Below are 18901 nucleotides of genomic sequence, written 5' to 3'. Positions count from 1 at the left end.
TTCCCTTTCCTCGTTTGCCTAACATTCTCCCCTCAATTACAGTCTTCAACATCCCACTCCCAGTCAATACACCCCTCATCCATTTTTCCTGCCTCCATAAGATTTCTCCCAACAAACCCCTCTCTTCGCCCACCATACCAAGTACTTCCTCATTTGTTTTCTTCTCAGTCCATTTCACCTCCATTCTTCTCCACAACCAAATTTCAAAAGCCACCAGTCTACGTCTATCCTCCTGCTTCAATGACCATGTTTCCGTGCCGTACATAGCTATGCTCCATATCAAAGTTTTTACGAGTCTCTTCTTAATATCCTCACTCAACGTCCCTCCTCCTTGTGAAAGCCTCTTTGCCTAGCGCAATTCTTCTCCTTACGTCCCTACTACTTTGACCATGTTTGTACAAAACACTACTGAGATACGTTAACTGTTCTACCTGATCTAGTTTTTGCACTCCTACTTTAATAATAATAATAATAATAATACTTTATTCATTTTTAAAATGGTACAACCATATTAAATGTCGTCAATATAAGTATTATTTAACATAAAAACATACTTTCTTAAATGTGATGAAAATTGTCACAAAAGAATTCATCCAATGAGTATAGTGGGTGAGCAAGTAACCAGGTATATACCCTATTCTTGAAACTCTGGATACCATCTGATTTCAACTGAGTAGGCAGATAGTTATACAGTCGTATGTTCATATTGTGAAATGTGTTGTAAGTTAATGACAATCTACAATAAGTAGTATTTAGATTCGATTTACCTCTTGTGGAATAGTTATGGAGGTTGGATCTTAATTGGTAAGTTTCTAGATTAACTTTCACATGAATTAATGTAATGTTAAGCTTAGCCTTTTTCTTTCTAGAAAATCGCATAACCTTTGTTTTATTAATATTGATTCTCATCCCATACCTGTCGCACTGAATTTCCAATTCACTCAGCAATTCTTGAAACCCCTTGGCTGACTGACGAACTAAAGCTTGGTCATCAGCAAACCTAACTGATTTTACGAATTCCCCGCCCACCTTCATTCCTACCTCCAGTTCTTCCCATGCCTCTTTAATCATTTCCTCTGCATACAGGTTGAACAGCAACGGTGATAATGGGCAACCCTGCCTTACACCTCTTCCTAACACTGCCCAACCGGACTCCCCGTTCCCCACTCGCACCTTAGCAGTCTGAGACATGTACAGGTTGCGGATTAGCCTCCTTTTCCTCCAATCTATTCCTATTTTCTGCAATATACTCATTAGTTTTTCCCAATTCACTCTATCAAATGCTTTTTCAAAATCTACGAAACAGGCAAATACCTCCTGGTTTTGTTCTATATTCCTCTCGATTAATAATCTCATTACTGCAATGGCATCACGCGTACCTCTCTCCTTCCTAAACGCAAACTGATCATCCCCTAAGTAATCATTTGCCCTTGGAGACTTGTTGATATTGATTTAAAAACAAGTGGAAGTTAATCATATTGTTTTAGGTCAAAATATAAAAAGCTTCTTTAAAACGTAGAAATGTTCATGTAAATGCATTAAATATTTCCTAAGACACCTCCAAAATAGCTTTCAAGGAAGGAGATTCAGAAAAAAAATAAAATATCGGAATTTAAATGTCTTGGAACTAGAACAGATGAAACAGTACACCTATTTGAAAATGCTTTGTTGAGAGTGGGTGGGCAGAGCATTGGGAATGTTTGAAGAATTTTATAAAGAAGAATTGAATTAGGTAAAAAAGTGTTTACAAAGAGATGGATGTTATTTTAGAAACCTTAAATACGAGTTACAAGATTAAAAAACTCGGTAGCAGAAGCAAGAGGATAAGCAGTTCAATGCAATAATTTCAGTGTAAAAATCAATGGCTTTGACCTTGATTCGAACCCGGATCCCTCCATAGCCGGCCAAGTGCTTTAGTCAGTTAAGCTATTGAGGCATCCTCTTAAACTCTGAAAAAAAATTTTTTAGAGTTTAAGAGGAGGCCTTGATAGCTTAACTGACTAAAGCACTTGGCCAGCTAACGAGGGATCCAGGTTCAAATCCTGGTCAAGGTGAATGATTTTTACACTCTGAAATTTTTGCATTGAAATGCATATTAGCAGATGACTCCGTTAAAAGTTATGGTAGTGGCATCTCCTGCAGCTTCTTGGAATTAAAATAAGCATGGATGGGAGGCCTTTGAGATTTGGGAGTGAAGAAGATTTAAAAAATAAAATGGGCAGACACAAAAACCAATGTTCACGGCATGGTAAGGGAAGAGAGACAGTTGTTGGGAGAAATTCCAAGGTATGAAAAATGGATTCAGGAGATTTTGAGAGGTAATGGGATATCAAAGATACAAGTGAATTCGATTTCCCAGTGCAGCAGAGGGGAGTATTGATCTTTTCTATTTGTCTTATAATTTTGCTTTCATGTTTTGATGTCCCTTTTTTGAAATGTTTCATTTTTCTTTCAGTGCACCTGTCTCCTAATTTTCACCAAGGCCTGCTGGTACTTGCACTTTTGCACTGTCCTGGTTAATGCTTTTGCAAATCATTTTCTTATCTGAATTCCCTGTTTTATCCTTTAGAATCTGACATTACATTTCATCATACCACAATAAGTTCTGAATTCTGTCCGATCCCAGGAAACTGCTAATTACTCATGCTGTTTCTAATCTGTGCCTATCCACAATGAAGTTCAACTGATTTACCTTTATATTCCTGGACATTTTTCAAGTATAACTACTACTTTTTCGGAGCTAAAACTAAGTGATTGCTATGATTAAACCACCCTCCCCCATTAGCAAAGCTCTTACTTATTTCTCCACACAGTCATGCCTTGTTCCTAAACAGTAACCCTCAACGTTGCTCTAACTCTCCCTTCAATCACTTCCATGCTCTAATCCCCAATCACTACCAATATTTCCTCCCAGGGACACCAGCAATTACTTATACTAATTGATCATGTACCCCATTTCTTTTTCTCAATGATTTTTGTTGGCATGTGGGCCTGAATAATGGCCTAGTTCATTGGGCTAGCTTTTACTTTTACTAACAATATTCTACCACTAGCCTACTTCAAGTTTACTATACTTCTTCCAAAATTCAATATTACTGCCACATCTTGCTGGCTCTCTTACCTTCATTATATTTTGCTAAAGAACTATAGATCCAATAATCCCTACTATACTTCCTTCTCACCTCATGCAGCTCTAAAATATCTATATTTCTTCTCTCCATCTCCAGCTTTATATTTTCGAATATCCCTATCCTCAACATCATCCTAACATTCCAAGTCCCTATTATAACTAGTTTGGTCCTCTTATCTGCTGCTGGTATCAGTTCCACTTTGTAACGATATTGTAAGATGACAGCAGCAGAAGCCAGGCTTTCTTACTGAAGAGCATGACACTCAGCCAATTGGGCAGAGTTCCATAGCTTCCAGGACTTGGATCCATAATTTTGTACCCCATAATCATGAGATATATAATGTAGGTGGTACTCATTGTCTTCCTTAATAGTGTTTTTAGTATGAATTCACTAAAATGGCCATCCACTGGGCTCAAATGACTTTGCAGCAGCCAGAGGAACAGACACTGCAGACTACTTTTTGACTGGCTCCTACACTTCAACCAATGTGACAATTGGTGGCCCTGCCTGGAGCATTCATCATTGCTGCTGCCAGCACAGCACTATGAGTCATCATCACACACAAGCTGCCCTTCCACTACACCAAAATTCTTGCCCATGTGGAGGTAAAATTAAGTCGATAATTTTGAAAACAGCTATCCAACTGATATAATAATAGGCTTTAGAGGGTCATTCTGAAATTGGTTCACATCTTTACATTTGGACACACCATATGTACTATCAGCAAAAAGCATAGCTTGATTATAAATTCCTGGAAAGTGTATAGAAACTAGTTTATGGCCTGGGCAGTGTTACTATGATACATCGAAATGGGTGGGTGAGGTAAAGTGACCTTTGGCCACCTGAAAGTCCCGAGTAAATTGTAAAGTTTACCTTCCCTTCCAAGATTCCTCCCCCAAAAGTAGTTTCCCTTTTGCTTACTGCTTTCTTATATATTGAATGCCAAGAAATTTGACCCAAGCTACATTTGTGGATAGACTACAAAGAGGCATGGTCAAAAAACACTTATCTGAGGAATATTGCTGATTGACATTAATTTTGATTAATGTACGTATGTTCAAACATTTTATTGAAATATTCCAGTTACTATTAAAAAGTAAGATTAAGGGGCTGGTTAAGGAAATTTTCTGGGGAATTTTTCATGTACTCATTATCTTTTGTTTAATATCTATTCAGAATACATGCATGTATCCTGAACGTATGTTGCAGGAGTCTGCAACATCCATGTATGTTGTACGCTCCTGATATATTTAGGTATATTAAATAAAACAAAAGCACTGCAGAGATAAAACTTTATATAAATTAGATTATAGAAACCATGCCACAATAATATTATTTATAATTACAGTAGTCACCTTAAACTTTCCAATACACTGTTGAAATATCCTGTGCACCCGTGAAACATTCTTTTAGGATATAAACTGATAAATTAGCTTTAACCTACATCAATATGATACCCTGGAAAGCACTACTGGGGCAGGTAATGCTAGGTCTAATGCCTATCAGTAAACATTCAATTTTATCATAAATATTGCTACTCCATCATGAAATAATTTGAGTAATTTGAATTGTTATCCCCATCATCTTCTACTATTGTGATCACATCTACTGCAAGGAAAAGAGGATACTTAACATTGGTTTTCAAAACAATTAATTTCCATTTATTTATATTTTGGTATCAGCCAGCAACAGCTTTGAACCCAACGTTTTGGAAACTGCTAATTAAGCTGTGCATGCATTCTTCTTCACCAGTAATATCTCCCATTCCAGACCTTAGCAATGCATTATAATGTTTTATGCAGATTCACTGTTTCAACAACTTTCCAGCTTTCATTTAATCTGTTTATTTCTTAATTGATCTTTTTGTGCAACATCCCAAACACTTGTATCCAGGATATTGACGATGAAATCCAGCCAAAGCAGCATAAAACTTTTCAGTTTCAATTTCCAGAATATGTAGGGGCCCAAAGCTAGCTTGACTCTCAAAAGCCTATTTTACTTGGTCTATGTCGTCTACTTTCCCCACCATGTATCTGTAGATGTGAAGGTTAAAGAATTTATTTTCCCAGAAACTCAATATTGTCCATTATTCAGATAGAGCTCAAGTACCTGTATAACATAATTAAAAGAAATTGTATCACCATTAATACAAGGTCTGTCCCAAAAGTGATACATTTTTTTAAGGTAATCTACCGGTTAAGGTAGGTTTTTGGATGGACACAGCTACTAAATAAATATTTTATTACTCCTAACAAAACACCAAATCCCGCATCCTACTCTACACCAGGTCCCTCTTCATCTCTGAGTACTTCCTTCATCCCATCCAACATCCTTATCCTGTTCCTTCCCTTTCCTCGTTTGCCTAACATTCTCCCCTCAATTACAGTCTTCAACATCCCACTCCCAGTCAATACACCCCTCATCCATTTTTCCTGCCTCCATAGGATTTCTCCCAACAAACCCCTCTCTTCGCCCACCATACCAAGTACTTCCTCATTTGTTTTCTTCTCAGTCCATTTCACCTCCATTCTTCTCCACAACCAAATTTCAAAAGCCACCAGTCTACGTCTATACTCCTGCTTCAATGACCATGTTTCCGTGCCGTACATAGCTATGCTCCATATCAAAGTTTTTACGAGTCTCTTCTTAATATCCTCACTCAACGTCCCTCCTCCTTGTGAAAGCCTCTTTGCCTAGCGCAATTCTTCTCCTTAAGTCCCTACTACTTTGACCGTGTTGGTCCAAAACACTTCTGAGATACCTAACTGTTCTAACGGCTCTAGTTTTTGCCCTCCTATTTTAATGTTTAGCTTAGCCTTTTTCTTTCTAGAATATCACAAAACCTTTGTTTTATTAATATTGATTTTCATCCCATACTTGTCGCACTGAATTTCCAATTCACTCAGCAATTCTTGAAACCCCTTGGCTGACTGACAAACTAAACCTTGGTCATCAGCAAACCTAACTGATTTTACGAATTCCCTGCCCACTTTCATTCCTGCCTCCAGTTCTTCTCATGCCTCTTTAATCATTTCCTCTGCATACAGGTTGAACAGCAACGGTGATAATGGGCAACCCTGCCTTACACCTCTTCCTAACACTGCCCATCCGGACTCCCCGTTCCCCACCCGCACCTGAGCAGTCTGAGACATGTACAGGTTGTGGATTAGCCTCCTTTCCCGGAATATGAACTAAAATTGATCTCACTAAGTCTTTCGGCCAGATTCCTTCCTCATAGATACTACGAATAAGCCCATGTAGCCTCTTCCTCCCACATTTTCCTGAACATTTCAGTAGTCCCGCAGGAATGTTATCCACCCCCACGGCCTTATTTAGTTTCATCTACCTTAATGCCCTTTCTATCTCATCGTCGAGTATGGCTGGACCTAACCTATCTTCCTCTACATCATGTTCTTTTTCTATGTCTAACTTTGTTGGTCTAGGTTCTATGGCTTATTTTTTCCCAGGCAAACAGACACAAAGAGGAAAGTACTTTTGGAAGAGGAAGCTTGGAAGGGAAGGCAAACTTTCTGATTTACTTGGGACTCTCTGGTTGCCAAAGGCCACTTTACCTCACCCACTTATTTTGCTGCTATTCATAACAACACTGCCCAGGCCAGAAAATAGTTTCTATACACATTCCAGGAATGTATCATCAAGCTATGCTTTTTGCTGATAGTACATATGGTGTGTCCAACTGTAAAGATGTGAAACAATTTCAGAATAATCTTCTAAAGCCTAATATCATTTCAGTTGGATAGCTGTTTTCAAAATGATAAACATTGATAATAATGATATATTCTACTGTTTCAGGCTTCACTTCATGGAAGTATTTAATATCCATACCAAAAAGACTGTACTTTTCCATAGATGTTTATTATAAGGTACAATGCTGGGCTTAAAGTTATTCAATAAACTTCCCCATGAAATCAAACATGAAACAAAAGTACCTTTTTCCAATAAAAAGCTGTTCAACCTATTAAAAATTATGTTCTGTTCTGTAAATGAATACCTGGAATTGTCGCTATATATATATTGTATTTCTTCTAAAATTGTGAAATTTACACCTGACGTGTCCTGTATTTGTGTATGTATGAATATGCAACAAGTCTGCGGACAAATAAATGTTATCAGTATTATAATAACATGTTTCACCGACTAGCGGCATCATCATGTACAAATTTTCTTAACAAACAGCGCAAGAATATATATATTCCAGACAGGGCGGGGAGGGGAAGAAGGGCCTTAGAGGGGTGGAGGTCATCAGGTGCATTGAAGGGTTAGTTTTTCCAATTCCTGGCTAGTTTCTCGGAAAGGAGTGTGTAGGGAGACGGGAACAATTGCTCATTACAAAGGGTTGTGGTGGGGTTTGCTAAGTGCCTCCTCATCTCCATTTGCTCCAGAGATCCATTTTTAATCCTTTTGGGAGGATATGTAATATTTCTGGGAAAAAATCACTGCTGTAGTCGAATTGTAGTAGGTGCTTAGCCAAGAGAGAGTTGATATTCTTATTTTGGTGACAACTCATGTTGTGTTCCTTGGCTCATAACTTGACATTTCTCCCTGTCAGACCGACATAAAAGGTGTTGCAATTATTGCATTTCAGTTTATAAATACCTGATTTAAGAAGGCTATCCTTTGTCTTTACCATTGACTAGAAGTTTGGAGAGGGTTACGGGTGGGTAAAAGGCTGCTTTGAGTGAGGACGGTAGGCAGTTAGAAATTCTATATGATATATCACCCAGAAATGGGATTGGTTGTGCTCAATCCCAGAAATGGACATCGTCCTGGAAGAGGCTGATACATTCTCATGACTTCTACATATTTGCTGGTAGGGCAATGATGATTGCTTCTAGGAGGGTTCCCCATTGATTAGATACAGAGGAAAGGTAATCTGTGCAAGGTCTGTTCCTCAGCACGGCTGCAAAGGCATCTGAGTAAAGTGGGATGGCCATTTTAGTGATGTTATCACATTAAAAACATCATCAAGGAAGAAAATACAAAATCTTCTACATTCTTTATCTCACAGCATTATGAGGGACCCAATTATAAAATCAGCACTGACATCTAAGGGACCTGACCCAATTGACCATGTGTCGTGCCTGGCGGTGGAACAGTTATGGCTTTCGTTGTTGTCATCTCACAAAATCCTTGCAAAGTATAAGTGACAGCAGGTACAAAGAACATAAAGAAGAGGGTCGAATCAGTTAGATTAGAAACTTGGAATGTTAGGGCAATGTTAAGGACAAGGAAATCAGAAAATATAAGTGAGAGATGGAGTGAGGAAATGTACAAATTATAGGGCTGTGTGAGGTAAGATGGAAGGAGAGCTGGGATTACTGGAGCAATAGTTACGAGGATTACAGGAGTGGGGATTACTGGAGTAAGTAACATAGAGCAAAGGGAAGAGAAAATGAGATGGGTGGCAATAATATTGAACCAGAAGTTAAAAAGAAGAATAGTGACCATAGAGCAAGTGATTTATAATGCATTAATAGTTGAACACAGAGGCTACAATTACTAATATGATCATTGTTCAGGCCTGCATACCAACAAGCAATTACAGGGAAGAGGAACTCAATAGGGTATATAATCAGCTAGAGGACATCATTCCAGGTGTTCCAGGAGTTAAGCAGGAGATGGGGTTAAATTATAATGCACTTGGTTTTTAAACCAAGTGTTGATTATAATTTAACCCCACCATAATAAACAGAGGTACACACAAGAAATGCCCGGGGATTCAGAGTGATATCAGTTAGCCTATACTATCGCAAGGCACAGATCATGGTGATAGATAATACCCCTATTGAACTACCTTACCGCTTAGAAAATCATGAAAGGTAAAAATTTTTTTGGGCTAATTGGTAGCATTTCAGATGGAAGAATTTGGCAGGAAGATTTTTCTTACTTCCCATACCAAAAACCGATGTCATGCAAGGCCTATAGAATATGCTTAATTTTGCCAGCAGCAAAAGTGGTATTTAGGATTATCAATAAAAGAATGAAGAGGAGGATATGTGATTACTTCTGGGATATAATGGGGATGATCAGTAAGGATTCCAGAAGGGGAAAGGTACACATGATGTCACATCACTGGTGACACTATGGTATGGAGCATAGTTTTGTATGTCCTAGAACTATGGTCATTGAAGAGAGATGGTCAGTATAGATTGGAGGTTTTTGAGACATGGAGAAAGATGGAAAAGATAAAATCAAAGGAAAGAAAAACAAATAAAAAAATAGGCATTGTGGGGAATGAGCAAGGATTGTAGGGAGAAACACATTGCAGGCAGCAAAGATGAACGCTGATTATTTTGGGTGGCGATATATTGCCGAAGTCTGTGATACGAGTGGAGGATGTTAGGCAAACAAGTGAAGAGTAAGAAAGGGATAGGCATGATGAATGAAATGTAAGGAGGTAAAAAATGCAGATTTGAAGAAAAGTTAACCACAGCAAGGGATTCTTAAATATTTTGAACTTCATGTCAGTTTAAAGCATCCAAGTCAATTATATAAGAAAATGCCCGAGGGACATTCAATGGTTATATAACTGGAGAAAAATACTTTAAAAAATGCTTCATCATATGCAATCCAATGAGAAAAAAGACTGGGTGTCAGACAACATAATGAATTTTATCGTACAATTATAGGCAAAAGATGGAGGATGAATATTAAGAATTAAATTTCACAACAGCAGTGAGTTTACATAAACAGAATTGCAGTTTTGCCAAACAAGAGGCATAAAAATGGAATACACAAAACCATGTTGTCCATAGGATAACAGCATGTCAGAAAGAATTAATCAAAATCTTCAAGACAAAGAAAGAACATGTTATAATATTTGTGATAAGAAGCAAACAGATATACCACTAATCAATGAAACGAGTCGCCACCTATTGCACCCTCCACAGATATTCCAGCCAGGATAATATATGAAACAGACATTGAGTTTGTTTGAAAGCAAGCCATGACCATATAAAATTCCAAAGCCTTGTAGACTAGAAATGAAAACGATGGGCTGTAATGACAATATATGCAATACAATAAAAAACAAAACATAATGGGATTGATATGTAAGATTTTATGAACATTTTCTACGAAAATAAAGTAAGGATAAGAAGGAAGAAAACATGAAATTTTTAAATGAACAAAGATGCAAGACAACACATTCCTTGCTTGCTAGTCAATTACTGCCAATGAAGCCCTCTTGGAATTTCCATCTCGTGAGGTGCTGAATGGCCGATATTTGAATCCTCACCATCATCCTCAAGGTACTGAGTGGCAGGTCAATTTTTGTTCTATACATGCATACATCGTCAAAATGATGAAAAATAACTACCCAGCTATGAAGATGAAGAAATAGGATCAATAAATCAAGGAGAATTCAATGGCTGAAGATAAATACAAGAAATTTCAAAATAAAACTCAACACTGGCAAAATTTTGAATTCAGAACTATTTTTCAGGAAAAACAGTAGATGGAGAACACTAACAAAATACTGTGGCCACTAATATTATGAAATAAAGGACATCACTCAATCCTTGAATTCACGCAGAGGAGTAGCACAAGGTTAAATTTGCATGACAGTTGAGGTCTTATGCTTGAAGAGGCCCCGAAATAAAATGACATTTCCAAGTAGGATGCCGGGAAGTAAATGGTTTATTTGTATATTATTAATACAAAAATATATCAGCAAAGAACTATCAAATGAAAAGTATATGCTGGTCTATGAAGAGGACAGGTAGAGACAATACACATTCCGCTGATTATCAAAACTAGCTAAAAGCAGACAACCATTTGTGAACCTAGTTCGAATAATCTCAGAACTCACTCTTAACCAGAACTCCCGACATAAACCTTTTCAGTCATTTTTACTCCTTTTCCCATCCCTCTCATCTATTCCTATAAATATTCTTTCCGTGCCCTACCTAGTTGATTACAATGTACTATTTTACAATGTTTGAAAAACGTTCTTTCCGTGCCCTACCTAGCTGGCTACAACTTACTATTTCACAATGTTTAAAGTTCAAGTGTCATCTGAAGCATTAGAATTCAAAGGATTTGGGGTAGTGTAAAACAGTTCCTGTCCCATCCAATTATTTCCATTTAACAACAATCATTAAATTTCAATTTCACTGGGTAAAAATCACCAGTCTCTCCTGCATTTAGATTAGACACAAGGACTAATAAGAAAAGATAATTGGGGAAATTAACTCTTAACACTAGTACATCGATCTTCATGTAGGATATTACTGTCTGAGGAAAGTAATACCAATATTCAATGTTTTAAAAGGTAAATGATTGATAGTAATTGTTAACCCCGAATCCCTTCTATGATCTACGATGAGATGTAAAGCATAATTTACTTAAACCAAATTGAAATAACTCTCGTTTTCTAACCTTAGTCCATTTATACTTGTAGGAAGGGGTCGATCTTCGGTTACTTTAAGGCCAGCAATACTAATGGGTAGGAATCCATATATGAATAACACCTGGCCAATTAATGCTACGGTTAAGGTCCATAGCAGCCACATGGAAGCCATATCTCCTTCACGCATCACAGGAATTTCCACGCAGAAAGAACCGCTTAAAACAGAAATAAACTTATAGAACACGAACATTTATACTGTATCACCATCAAGGCATTCATCCTTGTTTTGCTGGAACTTCCTCGATTACCACACACCTTATCTACTCCAGAGCCACACGGAATTTCGTTTTGAATTAATTTAGGTTTTGCGATAAGCTAGCCAACCAATTCAATTTTATTATTTCTATGCGGTTTTTCTCTGACAACATATAGGACAACCATGTAGTGCTCGCGATACACGAAACAAACCTCCCTGGTACGTTTTCGGACATAATTACTCCAAATGAACATTGTAGCCTATGACCAGACAAACGGTGTTGGAATATCAATATCATACTTTCTTCGTTCTGTATTTCTTCATTTTCTTGGTCCACATAATTTATACGCTTAGAAAATCAACAGCACACATCCGTCGCTACCAAGGTGTGAGCACTAACGCGTACTTTGCAAGCACGTTATCCTGAACAATTATTCGATAATAATAAAGTGTTCCTCATTACAAATTGCAATTTCCCTATCTTAATTTCATTTGGTTTCTGCAGGTCAAATATTTGGGATGGTTACGCATCTAAAACAATAATTTCTAACCGGCCTTTCTGCTTGGATCGCTTGCCTCACTCGATTGGTTTAATATTTCGGTATGATTAGTCCAATCGACGGGTAGGGTCGCTAGCGCTGCTACGAAATAGCTTGGTGTTATTTGCCACAGCGGATACCGATTGCCAAAGATGTGGCGGTGGCTTGTGTGCGGCAGCAAAGCAAATGCATAGAATTTAGCTAGGCGGATGGATATCAGTGTTTCATATGTGTGTGTTGCGTATGTAAACGTTATTTATGTCAAAAATATAGATAAAATACTGACAAAGGTTTAACTGCTGAAATGACTTCGAACAGTGCCAATTTTAGTGATGCTTCAGAGATGATCTGAATATCAATTGTGATGTTTATACGAGTTATTACTCGGCCCGTCGGATAGGAGAAAGTTAAGCGACGCATACACAACTGTTTGGATTTATTTGCCGTAAGTGCGGCGGCTTATTTACTTCATAGAAACACAAAAGAAACTTGATTTTTAGTTCAAGTGATAGTTTCTAATATCCCATTCATTCATCTCTGTTCTTTTTGGAAGTAAATTTTCGGCCCAGAAACTCAAAATGCGCCATCTTGTGCAATGCAAATAAATGATAACACAAGTTGATCATAACATTCATGATTTTGTTAGTTTTCCTGAATTACAATAAAATAAATGTTGTAAACAGAGTAAAATCATTGCCCACTGCCATCTGCAGTCATCTGGAATCCCGAGACTGGCATGTTAATGGGTTTTTCGTGAATTTTTGCATTTAAATGCCCTGCATCTGGAGGCGCTACTTCAAAATCTCATATATTTACACGGTAGAAATTATTGCTGGTATTACAATCTTATTCACATTTAACCTGTGAATAATAATGTCACTGGATAATGTTTTAAGTTTATGGTGACTTTTCCATACTTCTGATTTTTGTTATTTGTTTTCAAGGAGGAATATTGAGAAAGTATTCGACAATCTTTATATAAACATGGAAGAGGTTGGCAATCAGGGGCCAGGGAGCCCTAAAATAATGGTTTTTCGTCCGAAATATGAAGAATTCAAAGATTTTTCGAAATATGTTGACTATATGGAATCTCGAGGAGCTCACAAAGCCGGACTAGCAAAGGTAGAGTAATTGGATACGTATAAATACCTGCCGAAGCAGACGTAACCAAATAACTTTATATTGGGCCATTCTCAAATTAGGTTCTTATCCCGAAATGCGGAAGTTCTTTCATCCGTTGAGAAACTCTTTGAATAAGATCTCCCAGGGCGTTGCAATATTTCATTGTTTATGTTGTGTCACTATTTCGTTGTGAATAATTTATTTCTTGCATAGGTTAGCCAAGTTTACTGTTATTTTTTTCAAATACATAAAGATCTAGGTTAATGAAATTTCCCCGTATGCCCAATCGTATATAATTAACAATTGTTTTTTTGTGAAAGTAAGCATTCCCGTGCCCATGAATTCCTACAGTTTGTTATTAATCCTGCATTTCAAAATATAGGTAATACCTCCTGCTGAATGGAAGCCAAGAAAAGCTGGCTACACGGATGATGAAATGAACTTGTCCATTCCCGCACCAATCTGTCAGGTGGTTACCGGTAAACAAGGACTTTACCAGCAGATTAACATCCAGAAAAGGGCAATGACTGTAAAAGAGTACAGGGCATTAGCCGAAAGTGACAGGTATACTTTGTTGATAAACAATGCATGTATGTAGTATTTAAATGTTAATCGTGCAAATATCCTCGATGAGAAGTTTGCCCAATCTGTTCAATTAGTGCTTTAATTATTTGTGGTGATAGGATCTGCTACTAATTATTTTTGTATTAATTTTGAGATAATAGTCACTATATACGCATCCCACAAGTGAATTGTCTTGTCATCGTGTGTCTATTATTCTAAATAATAAGGGCGCAAAACATTATTCTCAATTTTAAAATTACTTACCCAAAGAAATCAAAAGTCACGATTACAATGTGCTGATTAGATCTAGGTACTGGAATGAGTAATGCAATATTTCTTTCGTAAGATCTTAAACCCAATTTTCAATGTTTACTTGATACAGGCAGATGTGGAATATCTTCTCATTATATTGGCAATTTTTTTTACAGGTACAATACACCAAGCCATTTCGACTACGAAGACCTTGAAAGGAAGTATTGGAAGAATATTACTTATAATTCTCCAATATATGGAGCAGATGTTTCTGGGTCACTTACTGACAGTGATGTCACTGTAAGTACACCATAATTGAATAATATTTAAAAATTAATATTCATTATGACTACATAATGACTAACCTATATTAGATGAAATCATCTGGTGATTTTATTGGGATAAAGTTGTTGTTTGAGCAAGAGGAAAGTAAAAAGGTTGAAAAAATGTGTGCATCATCTTTGATAAAATTTTGTCAGCAAATTTTATTTTACAATCGATTTCATGATGATATATGTTTAGTGGGTTACTTGATAAACTTGAAAACAGGGAGGTTTCACCTTGTTTGACAAGTGTTAAACCTTGAAGTGCTCATTATGGCAAAATATACTTTCCAACAGTGTTTTGGAGTCAGAAAATTAGTTTGCACATATGAATAGGGCTCAAAATGTTTTATAATAATGCCTCTACAAAATATAAGATGGCTAAAATATGTCCCATGGGTGTAATTTTTATTATGTAAACTAACAAACAATCATTCAAAATTTCCCAATACAAAAACTAAAGTGACTTTTCATTTATTTTATTTTTATTTTTTATCGATCAATTTTACACTAAATTTTTCTCCTGGCCATGCTTTTTTTTAGGTAATCTCCTGGTTAAGGTAGGTTTTTGGATGGACACAACTACCAAACAAACATTTTATTACTCCTAACAAAACACAAAATCCATCATCCTACTCTATATCAGGTCCCTCTTCATCTCTGAGTACTTTCTTCCTCCCTTCATCCCGTCCAACATCCTGTTCTATCCTGTTCCTTCCCTTACCTCGTTTGCCTAACATTCTCCCCTCTATAACAGTCTTCAACATCCCACTGCCAGTCAATACCCCCTTCATCCACTTTTCCTGCCTCCATAGGATTTCTCCCAACAAACCCCTCTCTTCGCCCACCATACCAAGTACTTCCTCATTTGTTTTCTTCTCAGGCCATTTAACCTTCTCCATTCTTCTCCACACCCACATTTCGAAAGCCTCCAGTCTACGCCTATTCTCCTGCTTCAATGACCACGTTTCCGCACCGTACATAGCTACGCTCCATATCATAGTTTTTACGAGTCTTTTCTTAACATCCTTACTCAGAGTCCCCGTCATCAACTCCCTCCTCCTTGTGAAAGCCTCTTTGCCTAGTGCAATTCTTCTCCTTACGTCCCTACTACTTTGACCGTGTTGGTCCAAAACACTACCGAGATACGTAAACTTCCACCTGCTCTAGTTTTTGCCCTCCTACTTAAATGTTAAGCTTAGCCTAAAAAAAAAAAAATGTGGAACGTTTCACGATTTTGCGTGTCATCCTCATGTGGAAGTTCAAATATGTTTACAATTCTGCTGTTTTCCTTTTATTTTTTCAAAGTTATTTGTTCATCATCTAAAGCTGGTATGTTTTTTTAACAGTATTTTAGATGCATATTTGAATTTTTGGCTCTTAAAACATCAACAGCCACTGCATTCTTATTCTTCTTATCACCTTAAGTAAATGGTGGGTTGTTACATTTGCGCAAGAATTCCTTGTTTTGAATCTGAAATTTCCAAGTTTTTACTATTACTTCATTATATGCAGTGGCCTAACTAAAGCCCTTAATTTTGAATAAAACCTTAGGTAAGCTTTTTTTCAGCTCCATTCCTTTATAGATTAAAGTTGTTGACCTCTGCATGCTACAAATACCCTCTGGGAGTATTTCATTATTACTGATTCAGAACATAAAAATCTTTGTATTTACTAGAAATGTTACCAAGAACACCTTCCTCATTGATTGCTAAATTAATCTTTTCCAGACATAATATACTTAACAAGGCATAGTAATACTATCAGCAGATTTTATCCATGACTACCTCAAACCTTTGGAACTCATTCCCTCCAGATAAAAAACAATGCCTCTTCTTTGGGACTACACTTTCATGCTGCTGTCTTCATATAGTGTGTGAACCTTTAGTGGATTTTTTTTATTATTAGTGGTATATCCTGTTTCTATTTATACATAGAAATTATACCAATTCAATATCCTTTAGATGTGTAAATTAGTGAACAATTTAATTACTAAAGTATTGCTTTTTTGTTGTTTGTTTGCCATAATATTTTTGTTTTATTTTTATTCCGGGATTTTGTGCACTGGGTGATGCTCCATGGAAATGCTCATCCCAGAGCAAGATTAAGTATTCACTCATTCAAAAGCAATTGTTTCTGCCTACTTAATTGAGAATTATCTTTTAGGACTGGAATATCAATAAACTGGGCACAATATTGGATTATGTGAATGAAGATTATGGCATCAGTATTGATGGAGTGAACACTGCTTACCTATACTTTGGTATGTGGAAGACTACCTTTGCCTGGCACACCGAGGATATGGATCTCTACTCAATCAACTATCTTCATTTTGGAGCGCCAAAAACATGGTAATTGGTAGCACATTTTATTCATTCTATCATCCGGTCTGTTCAGGGATAATTAATAAAGACAGATTTTAATTATCTTTGATCATTAAAGAACACATTATGTAAATTCTCAGTAGTGAAACTGTAGCTTCAAATTTTAAGTATTTATTGGCTTGTTGAAAGATTTTCATAATGTTTGTTTCTTTTCACATTGGGTATGTATTCTAATATCATCTTCCTACCTGCAAAAATTGAACTACCAAATACAAAATCTTTCTCTCTTGTCTTTCATTTTAGTATCCTTTTTTCAGTGTGACCTAGTAATGGAAGCGATCTATACGTAATTGCAGTGAAATATGCATTTCTCAAAACTAAATGTGCTCTTTGATGAAATAGGGGAAAGTGGTTGCTTGATATATTAATGATAGTGGCAATAATTTTGTTTAAGGAAAAGAGTTCATATTTAATGGATATTTTCGGAAAGTAAGGGAAGGGCAAAAAACCAGAATTTCCATAATTAATTAAATGGTGTGCTCTTTTTGGAGACTGCTGCAAAAAAATTTTGTCAAAACAAATATGTATTCTATTGCTTTCATTGTCAGGCTCAAATTTATACAAATAATTATGCATGTAATCCTACCCAAAAACCTTTCCTTGCAGTAGCGATAATTGTTTGGATTGATGCTTATTTTTCTGGGGTTGTTGCAGTCATGTGGGAAAAATTGTTAAAAAGGTTTAGGGACTTGATGGAAAACACAAAATAAATGTTGGAAATAATATATCACATCATTTCAAAGTCATGAATTCTAAGCTTTTAATTGTAAAGTCTCTTCCAATCAAAATTGAACTGTGTAAATAGGAACATTACATGTTAAAATATTTTCCTAAGTGATCATTAGTTTGTACTGGAATTAATATTGGCATCTCTCTTTGTTTCTATCTGGTGACATCCTTTTCGCTTAACTGTTGAATATTCAATCATTATTAGTCTCTGTCAATAGTTCAGTAATGACCAATCACCTTGCCTTTTATTTATTAATATAAATAGAAAAAGTTTTAGCTACTTAAAATTATTAATATTTTAATAGCGTATAGGTCAATTTAAAAAAAAATTGCATAGCAGTGTGTGTCATGAATTTGTAAGATCCATTATACCATACCTGGGACAAATGGAATTTAACCAAGAAATTTTATTATTGTTTCGTATTAACTTGTCTAAAATGTTCTTCTGTTCATTCACTTCGATTTAGGTATGCCATTCCTCCAGAACATGGGAGAAGATTGGAACGGTTAGCTAATGGCTTTTTCCCTGGAAGTTACCAGTCATGTTCTGCATTTTTACGGCATAAGATGACTCTAATATCACCACCAATATTACGGCAGTATTCAATACCTTACAATAAGGTGAATTAATGCATAAATTAAAAATAGTTTTATTAAAACAATAGTGCCTAACATTAAATAGTAAATATATATATTTCCTATGTTGAGGCTCTTTGTTTTGCTCAAATCATTTTTGTAGTCCAGTGTCAGAATCACCATAGATATTGGTGTGTATTCCTTTGCAATTTTTCATGCATGTATGTTTTGTTGTTTGGTATATTTCATATGTACACATTTTGACTCATATTCTTAATACATGGGGTACATATGCAAATCATAATATTTTTGATGAAAGAAGACTTTACTTTTCCACTGAGAATTTTTTTATTACAACCTAGGTTTCTTTACAGCATAACATCTTCAGGTCTGCTGTCATGAAACCTAGGTCGTTGTAAAAAAATTCTCTGTGGAAAAGGAAAGTGTCTTCTTTCATCATGATAAATTTCTACCATGTAATGCCTGAAACTGTCTTACTTATCGTTCCCCTGCATTGGGAAGCTATCAGAACAATCTTTTCAGCTATACAGGCACATCTGTTTATTGAGATCAAATGATTGTCAGAATGGTATAGAACCTGTTCTTCTTGCTCAGTGTGGAGTCTCTCTCACAAATCATACATATTAGAAAGTG

The 18901-nt window shown here is 36.3% G+C and overlaps 2 protein-coding genes across 6 annotated transcripts in view; one reads left to right on the top strand and one right to left on the bottom strand.

Moving 5' to 3' along the window:
• The window catches only part of PIG-G (phosphatidylinositol glycan anchor biosynthesis class G), a 30842-nt gene extending 18509 nt beyond the window's left edge, over positions 1-12333 (bottom strand). For 2 of the 3 annotated variants that reach the window (XM_071596051.1, XM_071596053.1), the window contains exon 1: positions 11532-12333. In XM_071596051.1, the coding sequence (XP_071452152.1) occupies positions 11532-11752 (221 nt within the window). In that variant the 5' untranslated portion in view covers positions 11753-12333. The remainder of the gene's footprint in view (positions 1-11531) is intronic. The other variant, XM_071596052.1, reaches the window with a different exon arrangement.
• Positions 12334-12520: 187 nt separating this feature from the next.
• The window catches only part of LOC139697366 (uncharacterized), a 29765-nt gene continuing 23384 nt past the window's right edge, over positions 12521-18901 (top strand). For all 3 annotated transcript variants that reach the window (XM_071596041.1, XM_071596040.1, XM_071596039.1), the window contains exons 1-6: positions 12521-12742; positions 13242-13419; positions 13802-13983; positions 14412-14535; positions 16725-16909; positions 18139-18292. In XM_071596041.1, the coding sequence (XP_071452142.1) occupies positions 13282-13419; positions 13802-13983; positions 14412-14535; positions 16725-16909; positions 18139-18292 (783 nt within the window). In that variant the 5' untranslated portion in view covers positions 12521-12742; positions 13242-13281. The remainder of the gene's footprint in view (positions 12743-13241; positions 13420-13801; positions 13984-14411; positions 14536-16724; positions 16910-18138; positions 18293-18901) is intronic.

The sequence above is a fragment of the Hetaerina americana genome, unplaced genomic scaffold, assembly GCF_022747635.1.
Source record: "Hetaerina americana unplaced genomic scaffold, ioHetAmer1.1.p SCAF_74, whole genome shotgun sequence".
NCBI lineage: Eukaryota > Metazoa > Arthropoda > Insecta > Odonata > Calopterygidae > Hetaerina > Hetaerina americana.
The sequence above is the reverse complement of the archived record's forward strand: the minus strand, read 5'-3'. Positions and strand labels throughout refer to the sequence as shown.